At 39.2% G+C, this 22,890-nt stretch overlaps 1 protein-coding gene across 3 annotated transcripts; it reads left to right on the top strand.

Annotated features, from left to right (window-relative positions):
• The first annotated feature begins 9,749 nt into the window (after positions 1–9,749).
• LOC131255825 (cellulose synthase-like protein E6) lies at positions 9,750–21,854 on the top strand. Of its 3 annotated transcripts, XM_058256702.1 has the most exons (8): positions 9,750–10,049; positions 12,234–12,552; positions 14,420–14,560; positions 17,271–17,402; positions 18,200–18,412; positions 18,668–18,892; positions 18,979–19,326; positions 21,178–21,854. In XM_058256702.1, the coding sequence occupies exons 1-8, from the start codon at positions 9,784–9,786 to the stop codon at positions 21,721–21,723; spliced, it is 2,190 nt and encodes a 729-aa protein (XP_058112685.1). In that variant the 5' UTR covers positions 9,750–9,783; the 3' UTR covers positions 21,724–21,854. The 3 variants fall into 3 exon arrangements, with proteins under 3 accessions (XP_058112685.1, XP_058112686.1, XP_058112687.1); XM_058256703.1 differs by lacking the exon at positions 14,420–14,560; XM_058256704.1 differs by lacking the exon at positions 18,200–18,412.
• The last annotated feature ends 1,036 nt before the right edge of the window (positions 21,855–22,890 follow it).

The raw sequence follows: 22,890 nt of genomic DNA, 5'->3' as shown, positions 1-22,890 counted from the left end.
ATATAAAATCATATAAATGTTTAGATTTAAAAGATCGTTAAGCTGTATGTCTCGATTTGATCATAAGACACATAGGTAGGCCAAAACAAACTTGATCTTGATTAAGGGTCCACATGATGATTGGGGTCCAAAATTAAAGAATATGTATAGTTACGATAAATAAACAATTGGGTAAATTTTGGTGGTTGATCAATGATGAAAAATATTTAAATTTAAGATTTCACCTGTTGTGTTAAAAGACAAAGGTTGGCTTTAGGGTGATCATCACTCTATGACGTAGGATCATAAATCGTGGTTCAAATTTTGTATAATCTCATAGTCATATGATGTCAAGGTGTAGTCAAAATTTGAGTTACGATCGACAATGGAAAGTGGGTCAATTGGAAGGTCCACCTTTAGGAAAATTTGGAAAACTTTGTTGTATGGGCGATCCAAGTCACTCACATGAAATGAAATATTCAACTACAACTACCCATTAACTTTTCTCACTCAATAAACACTAAAATTAAGAGTTAAGTGGTTGATTTAGAAATTGAACCACTTCTACTATGATCAAAGGGTTGAAAATTGACATGTATGTTCATTTATGATAAATAGGCAAGAGATAAAATCTCACACTGATCGGAGCATGGGCGTGCTAGAGCATTTTATAGCTTAATCCTAACCAATCGTCTTTGACCTTAAGCGTCGAGATAGATAAGGAGTCAATGATAGTCATTTATGACTAAGAACAGAAATAGTTCGATCATCCATTTAGCAATCTGTATGTGCAATCAAGCAATTTGCGAAGATGATGATTCATCCTTTTAATGAGTTCTTTTTAACTTTTAGTTGAAAGAACTTTTTTCAGTATAATGACAGAGATTATTAAATTCGTACAATACATGAGTAAAAGGAACTCAATTGTATTAATTAAAATAAAAATAAAAACTTGTAGAGATATCCCTCAACAATCCAGTTTTTATAGTGCAGATTACAAGGCCCTAAATCTAAATCTTCCTTGATTCATCGACTCAGGCATTGACAATTATGCTACTAAAAAGAAAAAAGAAAAGGGTCTTCTTTGCAATCCAACACTTGGCATAGATGAATGGGAATTACACAACTCCTAGTATAAGTCGGTCCAACATAGCAGCAACATAGACGGGCGGAATTTACTACTAAGCTACAACCGTTCTAGCGTAGCAATGTAGACTGGTTGTCATACGCTAAAATAAAATAAACAATAAAATATAGGTTATATTGCATTGTAGATTTAATTTAATGTGTTAGGTTAGTGAGGGCCTAGAGCTCTTCGATCCTCTTCCTATTTATAGAACCTTTGGGACGGTTGTAAAGAGAGATCTTCGTAACCACTTCTCCTATCTGTTGTTGCATAGATAATTAACTGTTTGGACCCAGTGACATTCGTGGCCTATGAAACAATACTATGTATGCTAGCTATTTGTCATGCGTTGGTCATTGGTTGCATGCACATTTCACTTCTATAATGTGGATGAGAGTTTCTCTTAAGCTATCATGTGTGGTGATAGTTATCAACTTCTCTGCAAAAACGTGAATAATGCTCCATGATGTTAGGCCAACTCAATGTAGTCACTACTCCGTTTCTCGAATATTTTTGACCTTAGAGACTATACGAGACACCATGGTGCACTAGACGAATTTATCACTGGGTGTGACTATGTCTCGGATGATATCTAACTTTGGTCATGAGACCACTATGGTGATTATCTGGCTCTGCTACGTGTATGAGATAAGTGACACTTGTGTCTTTGCTGTAGCCAACTAGGCTTATTCATTTTGGGCTACTCCTAATTCTATGGAACCTGATCTCATTCGACCAGAGCAACCGAAGAAATCTTTCTTCTATCTCTTGTTGAGAACTTGTTACCTTGTGGCATCATCGGAGTCATTGGATCTAACACGATCAGATCTCAAATCAGACATAAACAACATGATAAGCCAGCCTAGCAAGCATCTAATTATTTGAATTGACAGGTCCATATTTTGAATCGAGTCACTGAGTATTAGAATATCCAATGATCATTGATCGGGACCAACCATTATGCTTGCCCCAGTATTTGTGGGCCACCCTCATCCAGAGGCCTATGCCCCATCCATATATATTACCTACCTTTATCCCAATGCCCTAGCAAATGCAGCTGTTCAAAAGGTGGATCCCATTTTAGAGTCTATGAGAGAGAGACGGTAATATCAGAGAAGTTCCCTTTCCTGAATTAGGGTTTGGGATGTTTTTTGCATTTACTATGCTCGGATAAGTTCGGTAGCTTTCTTGAATTAGGGTTTGTGGAAGGTTTTTCTTAAGGAAGGCATTTACTTGAAATGGGTTTGAATTTATTGCAAAATTCCACTGTGTTTCCCACTGAAGATTTGCAGTATTTTGGTTAATTGATACTTATATTTTTCTGAACAAAAAAAAAAAAAGAAGAAGATGGAGCTACGCATCAAGTGGGCCACACATACATTAATTCAACCCGTCTTCCAGTGGGACGCGGATTGCGTCCTGCCCTTGCTAGTACAGACTCCATCCTAGCGGGGGCAGTGCGGGCCCACCATGATACGTACCGTCCATCCTTTTAAGTGATCATTTTGAGGTATGAGCCTAAAAACGAGGCAGATCTACGGCTCAAGTAGGCAAAACCTAAGGACGCAGTGGTGATAATGACATCACTGTTGAAACTTTCGTAAGGCCCACCGTAATGTTACCGTAATGTTTATTCATGGACCTGAATGAAGGGAAAACAGTCGATCAAAAACTTCCGTAGCCCTTAAGAAATTTCAATATCTCATTGTAGGCGTTCATTCTCCACTGTTTCCTGTGGTGTGGCCCACTTGAGCCTTGGATATGCTTCCTTTCATGGCTCATGCCTAAAATGATTTGTTAAAATGGATGGACGGTGTGGATAAAAACATACATCAGCAGGGTAGGATGCAATCCACGTCCCTGGAGAGGGTGGATGGATGAATCGTGGCGCACACATGGCTGTGAATGGTCCTGTCTTTGTACGTGGGGCTCTTCATGTGGGTCGTGACAGTCGGTGATTGCATGTGAGTCTGGCCCACATAACATTAGGTGGGACTAATTTAAACACTCCTCATTTGCCTAGATAATGCTGCTCCTTCATCCGAATCCCCGCGCATGTGATCTCACGAACTCCAACGTCTCAGATCCCCGCGCATGTGCTCTGCAAACTCTGACTATATCAGAAGTTCCAACGTGGATCACGCGCGTGGGACCCATCGGATTGCCTACTGACGCTGCCAGTAGCTGGGTCGCTACTACACAGTGCTTTGGCCACCATCATCATCATCATGTGTTTTATATATATATATAGGGAAAAGGTACTATGCGTTCGACCTCACGAGTCCGTCCCATGAGGTCGAGCTATGTGGGCCCCACCGTGATGCGTTTCGAACATCTACCCCATCACATACAGAAGTGGGGAGGGGCCATGCACCATTAAAACATTCATAATCATTTTTTGAGCCCACTAAGATGTGGTTTGCAAATCCAGCCCATCCATTATGTGTGTCCCACTTGCATGAGGGTTCAGACCAAGTTTCAACAGCATTCAAAACTCAAATGGGCCCCACCAAGTGCTTTTATATGTTTTAACGGTGTCTTCACATCATTTTAGATGGTATGGCCCACCTGAGTTCCGTATATGGCTGATTTTTGGGATATCCCATAATTTAGAGGGTACCCATCAAATGCACGGTGTTGACGGTCAACACGCATTACGATGAGGCCCACACAACTCGACCTCACGGGAGCTAATTGTGAGGTAGAGCGCATAGTACCTTTTCCTATATATATAGGTTGAGTTGTGTGGGTCCCACCGTGATACATGTTGAACATCTATCCCATCAATCAAATGCACCATTCCATGGGGGGCCTTAGGCTTAAAAATCAAGTCAATCCATGACTTGTGTGGGCCACACCACATACGAAAGTTGAGAGGGGTTACCCTCCCATTAAAAAATTCATAATCATTTGTTGGGTCCATCGATATGTGGTTCACAAATACAGCCCATCCATTATGTGTGTCTCACTTGGATGAGGGGTAAGACCAAGTTTCAGATGCATCTAAATTTTAAGTGGGCCCCACCAAGTGCTTTTATATATTTTAAGCATGTCTTCGCAAGATTTTAGATGATATGGCACGCTTGAGTTCCGTATACGGTTGATTTTTGGGATATCCCATAATTTAAAGGGGACTTATTAAATTGATCAGGTAGATATTAGACACGCATCATGGTGGGGCCCACACAGCTCAACCTCATGAGACCACATAGAACCATTTCCACATATATATATATATATATATATATATAAACCGTTTATTTATTTTTCCAAATGATTTTATAGCATTATGTCAAAAATAAGAGGGATCCAAATCTCAAGTGGACCACATCACAAAAAAACAGTGGTCATTGAACGCACACTGTTAAAAACTACCTAGGCCTACTGTAATGTTTATTTTCCATCTAGCCTGTTGATTAGACCACACGGTCATGGATGAAAGGAGGACACAAATATCACCTTCGTCCAAAACTTTCATGGACTCTAAAAAGTTTTTAATGGTGGGCCTTCCATCAACACTGTTTACTGTGATATGGTCCACGTGAGATTTGGATCTACCTCATTTTAAGTCTCATGTAAAAAAAAAATGATCTGGAAAAATAAATGGACGGCGCAGATAGAAGACACGCGCGTATCATGGTAGGCCCACAGAGCACTGTCCAGTAGACACCTCCCTGGCAGCGTCAGTAGGCAATCCGCGTCCGAACAATAAATCGGTCAACCCATCAGGTGAAACAATACTAATGCTCTACAAAAAATTGATGGTTATAATTAAAAAAGGATTACCGACGGTCTGCATTCAATATATACACGTGGTGCACAAGGTCGGCCTGATATGCACAGAAGATGTTCCCACCTGATGAACGTTTGTGATGTCTCACGTGTGTTGATTTGGCTCGTGTGGAAGTGCCCAGTTTGGCAACTGTAGATGCGTGTCTTCAGGCTCTGAGAACGGAAAATTACACGTGTCAAGGTGATGCATGATCGGTTCCATCTATCTACTGGGACCTAGCATCGGTGGCTTATATTTTAAAGTTAAAACTCATCAGATAATCCCATCCATCAGTTTTCTTCAATTTAGTCTGTTGTATATCTAACCGTTAAAAATTCTTATTTTCACCATCGATCCAACGGCTAGAAATCAGATGATGGATGCGAATTTTGCAAAATGACATGCTAAAGATAGACCTTGTTGGTGTAACATTTCCACGTGTCATGTGTGAAGATGGATCTACCATATTCCTGGCCCCACCTGATCATCTCCCTTCTACTTCCTCTATATATATGATACAATAACCCGTACCCCGAGAGAGAGAGAGAGAGAGAGAAGGGTATGCACCTCTCTTCGAAACTAAGGAAGCAAAATGCAGGATTGCATTTAAGATTTATGCAATTTCGGTATTTGTAGGCGTTTGTATGATTTGGGTGTACAGAGCAACTCATGTTCCAAAAGAAGGGTCGAGGTGGGCGTGGTTTTGCATGTTTGGAGCTGACATTTGGTTTGGAATTTATTGGATTTTCACTCAATTAGCACTTTTACGCCCTCGGCCTAACATGAGGAGGTGATACACCTAGTGGTCAGAGTTGATTTTACATGAACATCACGTTGGGGCTCACCAGCCACTTGGCCATTTGCAATGATAGGCAGTTGATTTTACATGAACATCACATTGGGGCTCACCAGCCACTTAGCCATTTGCAATGATAGGCAGCTGTGAACAACAGGACTTAAGTGTAGAACACAACACCAATGTCGGTACAGTATGCTATTGGAAAAGCTCTATGAGCACCACCATGATGTATGTGTTTTATCCATGCCATCTATCCATTTTTATCCATGCCGTACCATTAAAAACTTCTTAGGGCTACAAAAGTTTTGGATATAACTTTGTATTTTCTCATCATCTTTGTCCTTGTGACCTTATCAATAGGTTGGATTGGAAATAAATATTACAGTGGACCCTACGAAGTTTTTATTGGTGGGCGTTCAATCACCATTCTCTGTGGTGTGGTCCACTTGAGATTTGGATCGGCTTCATTTATGATCTCATGCCCTAATATGAGCTGGTAAAATGAGTGGACAGCACATGGATAAAATAGATCCATCATAAAGAGGCCTACAAAAGCTTTTTTAGTAGCACACGGTACTCACGATGATCCTTGTCATTTGCTCCCGGCCTACAGAGTCGGTGATCTGATCCCAATCTCATGGGTCTTAAGACAATCCACTGACAGCACCATCATTACCTTTAAATCCCATCTAATCCACCCTAATCCTTTCAAATTTGCTTGGGAAGTGTTTGGTCTGAGGGATTAAGGGATGGGAAGGTATAATCCCGAGATTGGCCGGGCGTGCCAAACAGACTGGATAACAATCCAGGGAGCAATCCCATGGATTTCAAGACAATCCATTGACAACACCATCATTACCTAGAAATCCATGCCATCCACCCTAATACCATTCAATCCCTTCCAATCCACCCGTCCAAACGGGCCCTAAGTCTAGACGGAAGGTAACATATGTAACTTTTTGAAAACCAGCTGAAAAAGGAATGACTTTGCTAAATCCAAAAGTAACATATGTAACTTTTGGAAGTTAAATCCCGGGATTGGCGGGCGTGCCAAACAGAGTCGGTGATCTGATCCCAATCCCATGGGTCTTAAGACAATCCACTGACAACACCATCATTACCTTTAAATCCTATGCAATCCACCCTAATCCGTTCAAATTTGCGTGGGGCGTGTTTGGTCCAAGGGATTGGAAGGGCTGAGAAGGTTTAATCCCGGGATTGGCCGGGCATGCTAAACAGACTGGATATAGCAATCCAGGGATATAGCAATCCCATGGATTTCAAGACAATCCACTGACAACACCATCATTACCTGGAAATCCATGCCATCCACCCTAATACCATTCCAATCCCTTCAATCCACCAGGGCAAACGGCCCTAAGTCTAAACAGAAGTAACATATGTAACTTTTTGAAAACCAGCTGAAAAAGGAATGACTTTGCTCCCACCCAGATCCCACGATGTGGGTAGGACTTGACTATGGGGCTGCCTCGATGTATACATTGTATATCTACAGTGTCTATCCATTTGCCAACTCATTTTAGGAAATGGACCAAAAAATGAAGTAGATCCAAATCTTTGGATGACCACACACAAGAAACAATAGTTATTGACCATTAAAAAAAATAATAATAACTTGGAGCCACAAAGGTTTTGGATCTTCATCCAGGTTTGTGTGACCTTATCAACAGGTTAGATGGCGGATAAACATTATGGTGGACCGTAGAAATTTTTCAATGGTGGGCAATCAATGACCACTATTTACTGTGTAGTCCACCTGATTTGTATCTGATTCGTTTTTGAGATAATGCACTCAAACAAGTTAGAAACAAATGGATGGATGACATAGATATACAACACATGCATCAAGGTGGGCCGCGGTCAGGGTGCCATTGACATCACTGTATCTTGGGTCACAGCTAAGACCGTGCAATTGTAAAAGTACTGACATGTTAAAAAAAAAAAAATTGTTAATCAGAAAATATTTTGTAAACTTTTCTTTATCATGTTAAATTGTTGTGCTGATGTAAACACAAATGATCGTGTAGCCTAACAGATTCCAAGGCACAGGAAATCCTTGTGCCCTCCACACGGATGATCTATACTAGAGAGAGAGAGAGAGAGAAGGGTATGCACCTCTCTACAGAAGGAAGCAAAGGGTGGAGTTGCATATAAAATATATGCAATTTCAGTATTTGCAGGCGTCTGTATCATGATTTGTGTGTATGGAGCAACTCAGGTTCCAATATTGGGAGTGAGTCGGGCATGGTTTGGCATGTTTGGAGCTGAGATTTGATTTGGTTTGCATTGGGTTTTAAGCCGTCGTTTGGCATCATGGATTCGGGAGCTTTGAAGGGATTTCGTATGTTCCAAGGTGAAAGATAGGATTACATCTAAAATCCTTTCAAAAGTTGCATGTGTAACATGTGTCTCTAGACAGTTAATCTATTGGGCACATGGCCCACTGATATTATCCTAAAACAATCAAACTATCAATTGTATCACTATAATTATTTTAATATGATGATTTGCGACGTCCAAACATTATCATGTAAATCAATAGTTAAAAAACGTGGTTATTCACTCAAATATGATCTTGTGCTTGTGGCCCATCCGAGGCTTAGAATTTCATCATTTTCGGATAAAGTATATATTCCAACAGGCATATTATAACCATTGTATCAAACATTATATACACACTCTAATTTAAGATATTAAAATTAATCTATTAATTAAATTCAAACCCTTACAAGTATATTATGCATAGATACCCTGATTCTAAGTTCAGGGTGTCAAATCCCCCAATGTTTCAGATGCAAGGATTCTAAATTCACGCTTACTCGAGGCCCGTCTATATCCATTTTCAAACAAAGGCTCTACCACATGTATGTACCATTCTGCCCACGTGGCACTGGCATGTCCAGCTTGTATCGGCTTTAATCTAATCAATCTAGTTAACTTTATTATTAACATCTTTTACAGAAGGTCCAGTCGTCGCGCAGACTCAGTCTAATCAATCTAATCAACTCTATTATTATTATCTTCCAAAGAGCCTAATCTAGCATAACTTTATTCGAGTAAATACATACCACATCTGCAAATTGTAAGTTCCTGCATATGAACGCAACCTGACTATCAAATATTATAATATATTGCAGCTATGAATAACATATAATTATATATGATTATATGTATGAATGTTTAAAATGAGGTATGCTCATCTAAGCATATGCGCACCTTTGCACACGTGTCATGGGCGTCTAATCCGAACGGTCCAAGTGAGCATCCCATGAAACCTTGTAGGACCAATTTTCACAGTGATTTAAAATTTTGATGGGCCATAGAAAAGAATGATGCAAATCAAGGGAGGAAACTTTTTTCTTTTTTCATGGCCCACCAAGTTTTGGATCAAAGTATAAGTTGGGCCCTAGGGGCTTCATGGGATGCTGCATCACGTGGACTGTTCAGATTTGGGACTTACATCAACGTATGATGAGTTCTCAAAAAGTTCACACGAGTGTTCCGTGAGACCTGGTGTGTTGCTGAGCATTATTTGGCATTTAATATAATAGTTGTAGATGTTAATCTAAATTTATTCTTCTAACCATAGGTTTGACCATCCATTACACTGGTTAGGCTTGGTTTGTGTCTGATTGGGTTGGATAAATCCTCAACCGACTCGACCCACCTAAGTTACACCTCTAGATTCCAAACATACACCTTCTATCATGGGTACATGAATGTTATACGTACATACATGCATATGTGCATGTACATATGTAAGTACAGCACATGCATGTGTATATTACAATTATACACCAGTGAGTTGATTGAATTGTTATTCGTATGCATCCATCATTTCATGAAGTCCATTGAATATGCTCTCATGTCATGCATGTATGGATACAACTTATTTTTGCACAAAGTAATTTTCATGATGAGGCCAACTTACTGGACGGAGTGGATGTCACACACACATGAAAAGTCAAAAGTTATGCACTGGGTGAATTGTAACTAATAGTCCAGCCCCATTGGACCTGAGACCCCTCCTTTCTATATAGCGTACATGTCTGCCCTTAGAGAGAGAGAGAGAGAGAGAGAGAGAGGATGGGAAGAGAAGGGTATCTACCTCTCTTTGAAACTAAGGAGGCAAAAGGCAGGATTGCATTTAAGATTTATGCAATTTCGGTATTTGTAGGCGTTTGTATGATTTGGGTGTACAGAGCAACTCATGTTCCAAAAGAAGGGTTGAGATGGGCGTGGTTTTGCATGTTTGGAGCTGAGATTTGGTTTGGAATTTATTGGATTTTCACGCAATCAGCACGTTGGAGGCCTGTCTATCGATCTACCTTCAAAGAAAGGCTCTCCCACAGGTACGCACCATTCTACGCATTCTCCATCAGCTGTGCAACTTGGGTCAGTCTCTAACAAAACCCAACTGACCCAATCTGAAATTTATGTCGGTTCAAAGAGGTTGTCTCGCAGTCTGTTTGAAAATCTTCAACACACCCTTAGGTTAGGTTGGGATTGGGTTGAGGGCTCTAACAGCCCGAGGTATAATATCCTACATGTATAACTATGTATCTAAAACACCAGATAATTGTATTTTCCTGTTGTGATTGAACTTGCATAGAGGCCTCATGTATCATTCCCAAAAGGTGGACCCATGTTGTAGTGATCCAGACCGTTGATCCTATGGTAAATACCCTCTATAAATTGGGATGACCTAAATTTCCTCCAGATTGGAAGATCCTAGATATCGCATCTTGGTTCATTTTATTCCTAACCGTCTGTTTCTCTGACTTAAGAACAACGGGGAATCCGCTATAGGGGTAATTTCTTATCAAAAGGTTTTTTAAGCCCACATACGTGACAGCATAGAAAGTGAGATGGTAAAACACTTTACAAATCTTCTCGATCGCCCGAACATCAGGCCCGTTGATTCCTCCTGTGCGTGACAGCATAGAAAGTGAGACGGTAAAACACTTTTTTCTTTTTCTTTTTCTCTGACCGTCATCTTGTCGTGTACCGTCTGGATCATGTGAGGGGAGGCGGCTTTCGCAGGAAGTTCCTGCGCAAGATTTTGTGTGGGGCCCACTACGATGTTTTTGAAAAATCCACTCCGTCCATCCGTTTTTAGACTTCATTTCAAGACATGCGACCAAAAATGAGGAGGATCAGAGACTCAATTGGGCCACACGAGAGGAAACTGTGGGGATTTAGTGACCACCGTTGAAGCATTCATATGGCCACAAAAGTTTTGTGTCGGTTTAATTTCTTGTATTTTTCACTTCATCTCAGTGAAAATGACCTTATAAACGGTTTAGATGGAATATAAACATCAAGTGGATCCTGGGAAGGTTTCAATGGTAGGAATTCCTTTCGACACTGTTTCATTTAGTATGGCTCATTTGAGTTTTGGATCCTAATAATTTTCGGTCTCATGTCCTAAAATGAGTTCAAAAAACGGATGGACGGATTGGATTTCTAACAAACTTCACAGTGGGCCCCATCTAGAATCCTTGCGCAGGAACTTCCTGCGAAAGGCTTTCGCAGGAAATCCGCGTCCCATGTGAGGACTGAAGCATCCAAAATTTCGGAAGCTGATTGGCTGATGTACCACACACCAGCGATGTAGCTCGTGTATTGACATCAGCAAGTTATGTGGGTCCCATCATGAGGTATACGTTATATCCAAACCGTCCATTCATTTTTCAAGCTCGAAGTAAGCCTTGAGCCAAAAAATAAGACAGATCTAAAGATCAAGTGGACCACACTGCAAAAAGCAGTGGGGTATTGATCATCTACCATTGAAACCCTTTTGGGGTCACGGAAGTTTTGGATCAATACGATATTTGCTTTTCCTCTTCATCCAAATCTTTTTGGCTTATGAACAGATTGGATGGAAAATAAATGTTACAAATATTCTAACTGTGAAAATCACTATTCCCGATGCTATTTCTGGTGTGGTTCATTTGAAATTTGGATATGAATTTTTTTTCTTATGCTCTAAAATGATCTTGAAAAATAGATGAACAGTATGGATGTAATAAATACATCATTTTGGGCCCATTTAACTCTAATGTCCTTTGAAACGTCCCTAAAACTCGATGCTCCAGAAGCGTCAGCGCTCTTCGTCGCACAACACGTACCCTTACATAGTGGATTTTCCATAGTGTGGGCGCCACCTTCAATGTGCAACGTCCATCATATGAGGCCACCTTTGATATGGGCTGCCCATCACGTGGGGCCCACCTTGATATTGGTTGCCATCATTCGGAGCTCACCTTCGATCCTCTCTCTAAGGGATAGGATCACGAGTCACATCCAAGGAACCTAATAGTCTACATTTCACCCCAATCTTTAATTGCCCATGTTTTATATAACTCTATACGGGAGAATGAGGCCATACAAGGCCACTTCTTACATCCGTCCGATCACAACCGTGATTCTTGTGGTCAGACGGCTCTAAGTGGCTTTCTACGTAAATTTTATAAGATTCAATTTGATCCTCTCTCTCTGTCCATTTTTTTAATTATATATTTTTAATGGTGCAGATATGAAGATGAGTTGCCAGGGGTGGACATTTTCGTGTGCACTGCGGACCCCACAATGGAACCACCCACCCTAGTAATCAACACCGTTCTTTCAGTCATGGCCTATGATTACCCACCGGAGAAACTGAGCATCTACCTCTCCGATGATGGTGGGTCAGATCTAACATTCTACGCTCTACTAGAGGCCTCCCACTTCGCAAAGCATTGGATCCCATTTTGCAAGAAATTCAAGGTGGACCCAAGATCACCTGCAGTCTATTTTGGCACAACATCTGAGCCACATGATACTGAGCACGCCAATCAATGGCTGTCCACCAAGGTAAAATATCTTCTACATTGTTTATTAACTGCAAACGTGGGTCAATTGAGACCGTCCAAATTCTATGAACCATTGTAGATGGAGTATAGCCCATTAATCAGACCATCCATGTGGCTTTGTGACTGTGGTACGCTTTTTGGATGGAGAAATGATCACATAAAGCTGCTGGCTATATATATAGGAGCTTCTCACTTACATTCATTCCCCAACATGTCACATGGATCATGCATTTGCAAAAGGTGACCCAACGTCACCAGGTTAGAATCGTCCGGATCTTGTCTCTTGTTTCATGGTAGCTAATGGATGTATAATGGACCATATGGAAAGTCTTGATGAGTTAATTGAACCAAGTAGCACCTAATATGTTTTGATTCAAGCAAAATTGTATTAAGGCAAACTCATGGAGGCTAGTTATTTTATTCCTTGTTTGTCAGATACTAAAAATTTAGAAATAAGAATGAGTTATATATTGTGCAGGTGAGAGTTGATATAAATCATGACACATATGGCATGTACAAATTATCACATGTGATATATGTTGGGTATTTGAAAATTGATGGTAGCACATGTATATGAGTAGGGTGCTTGAATGTGTGTGGTCACACAAGCAAAACATTCAGTACATGTGCAACCTGTTTAGGAAATATTTTGTTTCTCATATACACTTACCAGGAGCAATATGTTCTACTTTCTTTTTAAGGGAGTTATTTGGTGCTCTATTTAAATATAGAAGTGGTACATATCGCATATATTTACTCAAATTAGAATGATTAAATTATGTAAAGTAGATGATGGAATAAACAAATCATCTATGTACTAATAACAAAGAATGTAAATTGAAAATTTAAATGCGTACCTAGGTGAGAAGACATTTTTGATGCCATGATGTCATTAAGAAAAGACGCTTGATCTTTTGCACCTTAAATTCTTTTACAAAATTTTCAATAATTGGAGGGTTTTTTGTCCATTCTTATAAGAGGACCAAGGCATATATTTTAAGAAACCAAAAAAAAAAAAGAAAAAAAAAAGAAAAAAAAAAAAAGAAAAAAAAAAGAAAAGAAAAAGAAAGTGAAGGAACTAAAGAAGCTTATTTATCACACATCTTCTATCTGAAATCTCCATACCATATATATATATATATATATTAAAATCCGTTTGAGTAATCTTGTATATGGAAAATGGTTCAAGTGTCTCATTTCCAACCTATCTATGATGATCGCAATTGTAGTAGAGCCACCAGATTGTTCAATCTGAATAATCCAACATTCAAATCAAAATTAATGATCATGTGTGGCCTATCTAATATAAGTATTACAAATTATGAAATAAAATTTTCCTAAGTTACAATTTTAAAAAATAGACTAGTTTAACTATTGTGGGCTCTAATTCTTGGACACTCGGTGTATGTAATAAAACCCTTGAATTAGTTTTCATTTTCAACCATCCAGTATATCTCAATCTAATAGATGGTTTACCATATAAAAGTAATAATTTTTCATGATACATCTAACTTGGATGATTATTTTGAATTAATTCAATGCCACGTATGCAATTTCTCAGTAATTTTGAACTTCCTATGAATTATCCATCACACTCGGCCAAAAGTGCTAATGTATTTCTCTATGCAAAGACAAGCAATGATTGCCCATGGTTATGCATTTTGGACATATTGTCCTATTTTTCCAATCTAGAATATTTTTGGGGCATTCCCTTTTCCGCCAATGGTTCCATCAATAAGATACTTTTGGATTTATATATCATTGTGCTGAAATGAACGGTTACATTTGCTGATGAGCATGAAACTGTAATTCTTCTCAAAACTATGCTTTATAAAAATTACAAATTATGTTTGTTTGTTTTTTCATAGAACTTGTATGAAGAAATGGCGAATCGGATTGACACCGCAGTTAAGTTGGGCCATATACCCAGCGAAATCCGAGCGGAGCACAAAGGTTTTGCAGAGTGGCATTCGGTTATAAATTCAGGCAACCATCATACCATTCTTCAGGTAAATCTTCAGTTACATTCTCTTAAAATGGAGAAAATGCCATTGCCTTCAGTGTAAGCTTGAAACAGAGATCATTAGATAAGGTGCTTTTGCAAGGAGTAATGATGCAACTATTCCTTCCTGCCAATATGTTTCATGTCTAGAATATCCAATCCATGCAAAAGATGGGCTAAACCATGATGGTCACTTAGTACAAAAATCAGGCTGATCCACTGATTTGGTGGGCCACATTAATGCATTGAGTGATACAACCCATTCGTTTTGATGCTGTGTTCCACTAGATAAGTGGATTGGCATGATTTTAACATCACCTGATCATCATGGTCTGGCCCACCTTCTCCACAGATTGGATTGGATATTTTACGTGTGACATGTTGACGGCAGTATGTAATCGTTTCTCCTCTCAACAAGTGAACTGGTATTTATACCTCTCTATGTTCGATAGATGCATGGATCTGGTATATTTTGGTAACCAATGGCAAAAGAAATGGTGTGTTTATCAAATATTTTTTGATAAACTAAGTGAATTATTAATTCTTTAAGGAGAATACTGTGACAGATATTATGGAGATTTTGTGACATTTTTGCATAAATCATTGAACAATAAAATCATCACAAGATTTTTCAAAAATCCTAGCAAATTTAACTTCTCGTGACTTAAATATGAAAAGGTCATGATTTTAGTAAAATAATATAATAAAATGTTTAAATAAATCCATTTTAACCCAAAATTCAAAAATTTAAAGTTATTTTATAGATTTATTATAAATAATTTTAGCATATTAATTTTAATGAGTTTTTCCAGATATTATCACGAACAAATCATTGAAATCTGAAAATCTCCCGAGAAATTCCATATTGAGGAATTGAAAAGAAGAGATTTGTCACTATAAAGAAAAAAAAATATTAATTCTCTACCATTGTAAGATAGATAATACACAAGCATTTAGAAATGATAAGGTCTCACGTAGAATTGATTGGACCATATCATTTCATCTAACAAATAACTTCTAACCATTCATGTGTGTGTGTGATGCCGAATCCATCCAATAGGTTGGCTCCACTTTGAGAATTGCTTTATCTAAACATTGTGCTCACTTATATTTTTCTATTTATCAACTGTTAAACATTGTTCTCACTTGATTGGTACATGGGTTGCTTCTATTTATTGAGTAGACTGCACTTATTTCTATTTATCAACGGCTAAATATTGTTCTCACTTGATTAGTAGATGGGTTGATTATTGCACCCGGTGATCCTAGTGTTGGGGCCAACCTATTGGAAGGGTTGGATGTTATCTTTATTGAATAGGTCAAAAGTTTTATCCACTATGAGGGCCATAACTGGAGGTACAAGTAGTTAATTAGACTTAAGATATTCTCTTTAAAAAAAATTTTAAATTGCGCATATAATTAAAATAAATTAAGTAAATTATGCCTTCAATTTAAATATATCATCATCACCGCCTATGTCTTATTTTAACTAATTGAGACAAATACAAGAACATTATAGCCAAACTTTTATTCAAGCTTGGGACTGATAATTTTTACTTTTAATGTAACTTATTTGATTATCTGACCAGAAGATTAGCGGACCATTTCTGTTATTTCTATATATATTGTGGAATTAACTGATTGTCTATGTATTAATAATGGAGATTCAACATGACATTAAAAAAGGCATACCTAATTGAGAAGACATTCCCGATATTGCGTCGTAGGTGCGGGATGATAGGTCTCCCATATCACACCTATAGAAGAACCTTCAATGAAGCTAGGATTTTTTTTCATATGTTAGTGAAAAAACCAAGAGATCTATTTATAATAAAAAAAATAATGTTAGAAAAGCTTACCCATTGCACTTCTCTCCTTCAGGTCTCTATGCCATGGATTTTCATATTTAACCTAATAACCATGTATGGGGACTACGGTTCAAGCATCCCATTTTAAACCTATTAGCAATGATTACAATCATAGTGGAGCCCATTGAATTACTCAATCTGAATATATAGTCAACCAACGACTAGATCTACAACGATAATCACATGTGGCCTACCTAATAAAAGTCTTATGGCTCTTGGATGGTTACTATAAATAAAAGTTTTGGACTGTTCAACCCATTTAATTTTGATGGTTTAATTTGAGCCATGCATAAAACATCCAACTGCCTGAGTATCAAGAAATATACTCTGCGTGGGTATCAACTAACTTATCTTTTTAAAGGAAAATGATACAGTGCCCGTATAATACTGTAAGTTATACTGATATAGTATGAGATTTCAGCAACAACCTATGAATCCTGTGATGGCCGTGATAAACAGTCCAGATGGAATAATTGGAGGGTTAAAGTGGCCCTATCTAAGGAGAACTACAACTTATAGTACTACCCAGAGCACGATAATGCTTCTCATTCTTCATTGTGGATGAAGTATAGCCTAAAATAAATACGAAGCAAACGAACCTAACCATCTGTTTTTGGGCATTGAATTTCCTCGTTGACAATATTATTTCTAACCGTCGCATTTTATAGCTGCCGATTGGATGGTCAGGACTCTTTGATCAGTATGATTTTCAAGATATGTTCCATCTACAGCGGATGCTACAATTTGGATGGTCTGGATGGACGTACATATGCATCTTAATTATCAGTGGATCAGTCACCACCTAACCACCATCTAATTGTTTATTGATCTTTCTAATAAAATATCCAGATAATAATTGATGGGAGGGACCCGAATGCTGTGGATATTGAAGGATCGGCATTGCCAACACTCGTGTACATGGCACGTGAGAAGAGACCTCAACATCCCCACAACTTCAAAGCTGGTGCTTTGAATGCATTGGTAATCTGTACATGTTTTTATTTCGAAACACATGAAGATCACTAGGTTGGAAACAGGCCGGGTCAAGGACCCGTTAAGTCAGATCCGATTAATAGTTGGTCCAAAAAGCAGTCCTGGGCCGACCAATATAGTAATTGGGCCTTTAGTACAAGCCCAAGGTCATTAGAAAAACAGTAAATGGGCCTTTTCTCTGGCGTGGGTTAGATCTGAATAAAAAAATATTGCAAAACCAGGGCCCGGGTATCATCCACTAATCAATTGGGTTTCATAGGCCCATATAGAGCCCATTGACCTATTTACAAGCCCAAGCTCAACGACTAATGTACTGGGCCCAAGCTACCGTCCTACCTAAGCCCGTTGCCAGCTATTGTGCAGATAGACATTAGGCATCTTGGGCATACATGCATGCGAATTTTGCCGAATCTCCGGACAATTGTACTCGGCTGGACGGCCTGCATCCTATTCAGGACAACAGATCCATGCATGAGGTGGGCCCACCGTGTAAATTGCATGGCCTAGAGACCAATCTGGTTCATTCATCAAGCAGGCCAAACACGCTCGTCAATGTATCATGGCCAACAACTTCTTAAACCACTCATGGTTATTTTACACAGTTGGCCTACCTGATGAATTGATCAACCTAATTTTATTGAAGGCCGTCTATGCTGTGGGGCCCACTTGAACAAACATTCATGTGTGTATAATGCAAGTGAATACGAACATCACGTAGACATGAGCGTTGCCACATTAATCCTCACCTTTATATATTGACTTAGTGGTAATGATCGAAATTGCAGATGCGGGTATCGTCGGTCATAAGCAATGGGCCAATCATCCTGACCGTAGACTGCGACATGTACTCAAACAATGCGGAAACAGTTAGAGATGTATTGTGTCTTTTCATGGATGAAGAGAAGGGTCATGAAATTGCCTTCGTACAATTCCCTCAGAACTTCGACAATCTCTCTAAGAATGATATTTATGCTCATTCCTTCAAGGTAGTTCTAGGGGTAAGTATCACTGATTTCCCATTAAAGTTCCATGGTGGGCCACCGTGTAGGTGTTCCTTGGCCAAAATCAAAGTGATCAGACATTCTCAGCCATCCAGTTGCTCAATGTAGAGCATCGAATAAACCAACCATTTTGTGGACCAATTATCCGATGATTACCATAGTCTGATCATCTTGCATTTGGGCAACGGCCCACCAAATCAATGGTCATGACTAATCAAAACGATGGATCTTTCAATGTGCTTGGTAACGTAGGTGGAATTACACGGTATGGACGCTTTTGGAGGGCCACTCTACATTGGGACCGGATGCTTTTTTAGGAGGGAGAGTCTATGTGGGAAGAAGTATGGTGAGGACTACAAGGAGGAATGGAAAAAAGAAATGGAAGGGCGAGCAAAGGGAAGTGCTATGGAGTTGGAGGACAGAGCCAAAGGTCTTGCAAGTTGCACTTGTGAAGTGAATACTCAGTGGGGAAAAGAGGTCTCTCTCTCTCTCTCTCTCTCTCTCTCTCTCTCTCTCTCTCTCTCTCTCTCTCATATGAACTTTCATGTACCTGAAATATGCAGATGGGTTTGAAGTATGGGTGTCCAGTGGAGGATGTGATAACAGGTCTGGCAATTCAATGTAGGGGGTGGAAATCTATATATCTCAACCCAACTAGGAAAGCATTCTTGGGTGTTGCACCTACAACTTTGTTACAAACATTGGTTCAACATAAGAGATGGACAGAAGGACACCTTCAAATATTCCTCACCAAGCATTGTTCCTTCATACAAGGACATGGCAAGATAAAGCTAAGACTTCAAATGGGCTATGCTATTTACAATGCATGGGCTCTCAATGCATTCCCAACACTATGTTATGTTGCAGTCCCATCCCTTGCCCTTCTCAATGGCATTTCCTTGTTCCCAAGGGTATGGATCTCTCTCTCTCTCTCTCTCTCTCTCTCTCTCTCTCTCTCTCTCTCTCTCTCTCTCTCTCTCAATTGATCAAACATTTAAAACTCCATATATTTCAAAACATAGGCAAAAAAAACTTCTTCTTCTTCTTCTTCTTCTTCTTCTTCTTCTTCTTCTTCTTTTTTGGGTAAAAAGAATTAAACATATTCTTTCAGCAAAACAGGATATATTAGGAAAAAAAAACTTGGGCGTTTGGATCTTAAGCTACTTAAGATAAGCTACATATGCCGTAAGTAGCTTATCTTGGTTTCTACTTAATTGGTCCATAAGTATGTTTGGTAACAAACTTAATTATCAATCAAAAAGTAGAAAAGCATGTTTGGTTTCCCATTTCATAAGCAATTATTCCTCAAGTTTTGTTTACTCTTCTCACCTTCACCATCCATCATAATGTGAACCATTCATTGTATGGGCCCCACCTTTGATGTGGGCCATTTGTCATACGGGCCCACCTTGAATGTGGGCCATGCATTATTATTATGGCCCAAACTTTAATGTGCACCATTCATTATGTACGGCCCATCTTTATGTTGGTCATCGATCAAGTGGGGCCCACCATCAATGTTATTGTCCATAATGTGTGGCCCACCTTCAATATCCAACGCTCATCATGTGGAGACCACCACTGATGTGGATTGTCCCTAATGCGGGCCCCACCTTTGATATGGGTTGTCCATCATGCAGGGCCCGCCTTGGATATGGGCCACTAATTATTAGGACCGACCTTTGATGTGGACCATTCATCATGTGGGGCCCACCTTGATGTGGGTTGTCCATCATGCAGGGTCCACCTGGGATGTGAGCCACTCATCATTAGGGCCGACCTCTGATGTGGGCTGTCCATTATGTGGGGCCCGCCATTATTAATTATTTGCCAATCATGATGTTTTGCCCACCTTTGATGTGGACCGTCCCTTATGCAGGCCCCATCTTTGAAGTGGTCATCCATCATACTACCTGCTATGCATGTGGGCTTTTATCATTATAAGCTGACCTTTGATGTGGACCATCCGTATGCGGGGCCCACATTAATATGGGGCTATCCATCACTTGGGGCCCACCTTTTAGGTGAATTATCTACCATGTGAGCCCCACCTTCAATGTGGACAGTCCATGATCGTGTTTCCTTTGATATGGACCGCGAGACGAGCCTCCTTTGACATGTACCGTGAGAGTGACAAATAGAAAAGTCATAAGTTAAAATGCTCGAAAAAAAAATTGTTACTTTTACATTGATACTTATAAAACTAATTTAAGTAAAAAAAGTAACTTAATTACTTAACATAAGTTAAAAATTAACTTATTCGGTGGTATCCAAATGGGCCCTATATACGTTTAAAAAATAGAAATTGGTGGTCACACCTATTCATATATAATTGAGTACAAAGTGAAAATTTTTAGTAGAGACGATTTTAATTTATAAAAGAATTACACTTGTAAAAGGAAATTTTGGGAGATACAAAGAACATCATTCGATTTTCAATATACATTATAGAATATGCATAGAGTGATTTTAATTTTTAATTGAAATTTTTTATTTTAAACTTATTCATATATAATACAGCCGTTTTTTTCTGTCTTTTGAGTCCAAACCATATTAAACCCGAACTTCTCATTTTCTGAAGTTTTAGCATCTCTCTCTTCCTGCGAGGAACATTTTTCCCGTATACACATATACAGGAAATGTTACTTGAAAGTAAGAACATACTTTCGTGGTATAATCAATATGGGCTGTAGCTCTTCATATTGACTGGAATATACTGGTATAATCCAAGTCTTCAAGTGAAAATTTTTACGTCCCTTCAGGTCTCAAGCCCATGGTTCGTACCCTTTGCGTATGTGACCATCTCAAAGCACGGATACAGCCTAGGCGAGGGGCTATGTTTGGGAGAGACGATTGAGTCATGGTGGAACCTACAGCGGATGTGGCTCTACAAAAGGACTGCGTCGTATTTCTTCGCCACCATCGATGCGGCACTCCAGTTATCAGGGCTTGCCAAGTCAGCATTCGCGATCACAGCCAAGGCAACTGATGAGGAGGTGGCGAAGAGGTATGATCAGGAGATCATGGAGTTTGGGTCCACTTCTCCCATGTTCACCATCCTAGCAACGCTGGCGATGTTGAACTTCTTCTGTCTAATTGGTGCAATCAAGAGGGTAGCCATGGGTGATGAAATGGGAGATATGGAGGCATTGGTGTTGCAGTTTGTTCTATGTGGGGTGTTGGTCATCATCAACTGGCCTATCTATCAAGGGCTCTTCTTGCGCAAGGACATGGGCCGCCTGCCTATTTCAGTTGCATTTACATCTATTGGTTTAGCTGCGCTGGCTTGTCTAATGCCCATATATTAGAGCATGGGTTACATATATAACATTCAGGATTATTTTGATGCGGACAGCATGATTTACGTATATAACATTCAGCAAGGTTTTTATGCAGACACCAAAGCCATGGCTTTCATGTCGGGTGCCCAGTATTCAAACATCTCATCTTTGTGTAGTGCATTCGCATGGTAATAGATTTTCAATTATCGGAAGTGCAGCTCATGCTCAAGCAATCCAGGCCATTGGCATATCGAGTCTATGCCCCAGGAATAACCTGAGGAAGATGATCAGACTGTTTATTTAGAAAATAAAAATAAAAATTTGTATGGTGAGTTTTGATGTAGATCCCATGAGGTAACTGTATGATTTTTTGAGGTAAAGGAGCACTTGACCTATTAGAAACAAAAATAAATAAGAGCATAGTCCTAATAAAGGGAATCCAAAGACCATATTCTTCTTCAATTTGGGTTTTGCTCAAGTCAGTTATTAGGCTTAGAAATAAAAAAATAAAATAAAGCTGACTTGTGATTCTGGTGGGCCAAAACAAAAGAAATGTTGGTAGAGAGACTTGTACCTTTGATTTTTGAAGGGACCATGACGATACTTATATGAAATCCACTCCATCCATTTGATTCCAAAAAAAAAGAAGAAGAAGAAGAAGAAGAAGAAGACGTGTCTAAAAAAACATAGATATACAATTAATCAGTTGAGCCACACTAACTGAAATAGTTTGGAAGCTGAGAACTGACCTCTATGTTGTTTTCATAGATGGAACTGATTTCTAGGCCCTTGGCCTAACATGAGGTGATACACCCGGTGATCAAGGTTGATTTTACATGAACATCACAGTGGGGCTGACCAGCTACTGAGCCATTTGCAAGGATATTAGAGGACTCAATTTCTTAGTGTAGAAAACAGCATCAATGTCAGTACAGTATTTGGAAAAGCTCTATGAGCCCCACCATAATGTATGTGTTTTATTAATGCCATCCATATCCATTTTTATCCATGCAATACCATTAAAAACTTCTTCGGGGCAACAAAAGTTTTGGATCAAACTTCGTATTTTCTCTTCATCCTTGTCCTTGCGACCTTATCGATTGGTTGGATGGAAAATAAATATTACAGTGGGCCCTAGGAAGATTTTATTGGTGGGTGTTCAATCGCTACTTCCTGTGGTTTGGTCCACTTGAG

This window comes from Magnolia sinica, chromosome 9 (assembly GCF_029962835.1).
Source record: "Magnolia sinica isolate HGM2019 chromosome 9, MsV1, whole genome shotgun sequence".
Taxonomy (NCBI): Eukaryota; Viridiplantae; Streptophyta; class Magnoliopsida; order Magnoliales; family Magnoliaceae; genus Magnolia; species Magnolia sinica.
Note: the sequence above shows the minus strand (reverse complement) of the source record. Positions and strands in the feature narration are given on the sequence as shown.